At 47.8% G+C, this 3,262-nt stretch overlaps 1 protein-coding gene across 1 annotated transcript; it reads right to left on the reverse strand.

Annotated features, from left to right (window-relative positions):
• Positions 1-374: 374 nt before the first annotated feature.
• On the reverse strand, positions 375-2,890 carry LOC132578096 (7-alpha-hydroxycholest-4-en-3-one 12-alpha-hydroxylase). The gene has a single exon (XM_060247939.1). It carries the CDS (start codon positions 2,851-2,853, stop codon positions 1,321-1,323), a length of 1,533 nt encoding a protein of 510 aa, XP_060103922.1. The 5' UTR covers positions 2,854-2,890; the 3' UTR covers positions 375-1,320.
• Positions 2,891-3,262: the final 372 nt, after the last annotated feature.

Here is a 3,262-nt window from a genome sequence, read left to right on the forward strand (position 1 = left end):
TCTCTTTCTCTTTCTCTCCTTTCTCTTTCTCTCTCTCCTCTCATATCTATCTACTCTGAGAGTTCATTAGAATCCATAAATTGAAAGCTAATGTGAAGAGAAGTGTAACAAAGTATCTTTCAAGGCGGAAATCAATCTGTGCTTGCTACGGGTTTTGACATGCATTTTTGACGTGATTTTGCTCTGCTAAACCTCGCATAGCGACGAATACGATAAATGAAACATTTGCTCAAACGATGATGTATACGGTTATCACTTGTATATTTTAATGCATGACTTATATAGAAGAACACTACTCATTAGCGTTTCCCAAGTTTGGTGCCAAGTATTCAGTTTCAGCCTCCAGGAAGAAAAACAACCGGATCTTAACTCACTTTAGCTGTTGGGTAACTTGTTTCTAGGAGCGCCCTTCCCCCTGTTTTATTAACATCCATATATTCACAGCGTTTTTACAGTCAGAGTGAAATAAAACACCACAAAGTAACGAGTGAGCTTTTGTGTTTCACTGAACCAGATGGAAGTTTGAGTCCAGTGGTACCTTTAAGACCGAAGTCTTATTCTGGGTATAAGCTTTGGTGTGCGTGCACACTTCTCCAGATAACATTGAAACAGCCGTTGCCAACCGTTTTGTATAGGTTTGTTATCTCTTTTATTATCTGTAAGTCGATGGGCTGCTTTACTAACTGCCTAACTGCTTTAATCCAATCTTAGCTATACTTATTGCTCAGTTTCTTATGCATATTAACTCTAATTAGTCCTTTCTGGCAACTAACCCCCCCCCCCTCCCCATATATAACGGCTGTCAAAGTCTGTTTCAATGTATCCTGAAGAGGTGTGCGTGCGCAACAAAGCTCATATCCGGAGTGAAATTTTGTTGATGTTAAAGGTGCCGCTGGATTCCAACTTTGTTCTATTGCTTCAGAACAACACGGCGACCCACCTGAAACTGAATTAGATGTTCACTCAAGAAAAAAACACAAACGTTCCCTCTCCCTCTCCCCACCTCTGTGTTTTTACCAGACAGCCTGCCATAAGTCCTCGTCTTCTATCCGCTGTTGAATTTTTTTTTTTTACCTCAGGACCACTGTCACCCCAAATTAGCACCAACCCTTGTTCTCCTCAGCATTGGTCTTCCTCAGTCAACAGGACCGGTTCAAGGAATTTTGTCACCTCCTTCGCTTGTACTGCTACAATTGCAGGCCCAGAAAGCGGTGCTAGTCACCTCACGTGTCACTGATAGCTGAGAATGAATTGAGCCCCTGCCCTCCTTGTTTTGCCACCCCAAATAGCCAGCTGGGCCAGAAACGTGGCCCCTGCCACTCAGTATCGTAGCCGATACCTAAACTGGACATCATAGGTGGGCTGCATCACGCCAAACCCATAGCGGGTCTGCTCCAGAGGAGGGACTTCCTCTTCTTTGTTAACCAATTGCATCTCAAAGTAGCTGATCATCAGGAAGACGAAAAGCTTCATCTCGTTGACGGCAAAGAAACGTCCAGGGCACATGGAGGTCCCCGCCCCCCAGGGCATGGTGAAATACTTCACCTTTTCGCCGTTCTTATAGAATTCCTTTTTGGCGCCATTTTGGTTAAGGAAGCGGTCGTATTTGAAGGCATGAGGCTCGGGGTGGATTTCCGGGTCCATGTGTGCCGCCAAATAGGGGAAGATCCCGATCCTGTCTCCTTTGCGCACGGCGTATTCCCGCCCGTCATTCATCTTGAGCGTCATGTCCTCCATCACGACCCTGATCAGCAGCGGAGCAGCTGCTAACCGCAGAGTCTCCTCCACAGCGCTATCCAAGACGGGGGTGTTGGTCAGCATCTCCTTGGTGACATTAATCACAGCCCCATCTGGCCTTACCTCCTGTCCAGATTCTTTCAACACTCTGTCCACCTCTTTCCTCACGTCCTCCATCGCCTCTGGATTTTTCATCAGGTGTAGAAGGAGCCAGAAAGAGGCTGGGCCAGTGTTTCCTTGGGCTGCCCAGAGAAGCAAAAACATAAACCTGTCCCGCATGTATTCGGGCATTCCCTCCTCAGCGAGCCGTTGTTCCTGTTCCCTCACCCACCCACTGATGTTGTCCTTCTCGTACACGTTTTTCACCGAGAGAAGGCCCCAGAAGAGCCTCTTTAAGCGTTCGGCTTCCCGTTTCTTTCCATAGGACAGCGTCGAAGTGGCCAAGCGTGGGAAGAGTTTGTCATATTTCCGAAATTCTTCATATATCTCTTCAGAGTGCTGGAGGTCATCCTTCTTGGCCCCTGGGGGTCCGTTTTCCCTTTTACTAGGCTCGTTCCCATACAAAGCAAGGTATCCCGCCCTAAAGACCGTGTTGTAGCAAAAGTGGAACAGCCCATCTTGGTTCCAGGGCTTCCCCCCTTCCGCTGAGCCTAGGCTGTGGAGCATCACCGTTTGCAAACCATCCATCATGGCCTGAGTCATCACCACGAGCCCGTTGCCTTTGAGGTGCTTCGTACTGGCGCTCTCCAATATCTTGTGGCTCATTGAAGAAGGCCGATAGCCGAACACTTTCTCCACGAGTTCTTCTGCAAACGTATTGAAGTCCAGCTTGGCTCGTGCTTCTTTCACCACAGTCCCAAAAGAGAGGGGGTCCATCAGGAAAGTGAAGTAGTAGCCCCCCAGCAGCACAGTGAAAATATCCCTGTGTTTCTTCTGCATCTTTCGCAAGAAGTCCACACCGTTCTGTCTGAATTCCAGTGCGTATCCAAGCCAGGGAATTAACCCTTTTTCTAAGGGGGGCTCTTTAGCTCTCCGCTTGCGGAAAGCTCCAGCCAAGTAAAGCCCACCCAAAGCGGCTGCAAAGAAGGCACACCATATTGCCTCCCAGAGTGCCATCTCCGAGAACGTTGTGCCAGAGCGACGCTGTAAGCTGTTTACAGCGAGAAAGCTCTTTTAAGGCAGCTCTTATCTGCTCACAAAACGAGTTGGCAGAAACAGCCTGTGCTGTAATTAACTCCTTGTTATGCATACCGGATTTTCAGCTGGGAAAACGGCAATTCACGGATAAGGTTCGCAGCAGGGAACCAAGAGGGATAATTAAGCGGGGGTGGAAAGCAGCTTCTTATCCCGATGTATGACTTTTTGAGCAATCCAGACCAAAAGCACACCATTTTGAACGAGGCCTGAAAGAAATGGGAAGGGCTAAGAAGAGCTAGAATAAACTACATGGGACACACACAGGGCATTTTCTTGTAGAAAAAGTCCAGCAAGAACTCATCTGCATATTAGGCCACACTCCTGGTGT

This window comes from Heteronotia binoei, chromosome 10 (assembly GCF_032191835.1).
Source record: "Heteronotia binoei isolate CCM8104 ecotype False Entrance Well chromosome 10, APGP_CSIRO_Hbin_v1, whole genome shotgun sequence".
NCBI classification, from domain to species: Eukaryota; Metazoa; Chordata; class Lepidosauria; order Squamata; family Gekkonidae; genus Heteronotia; species Heteronotia binoei.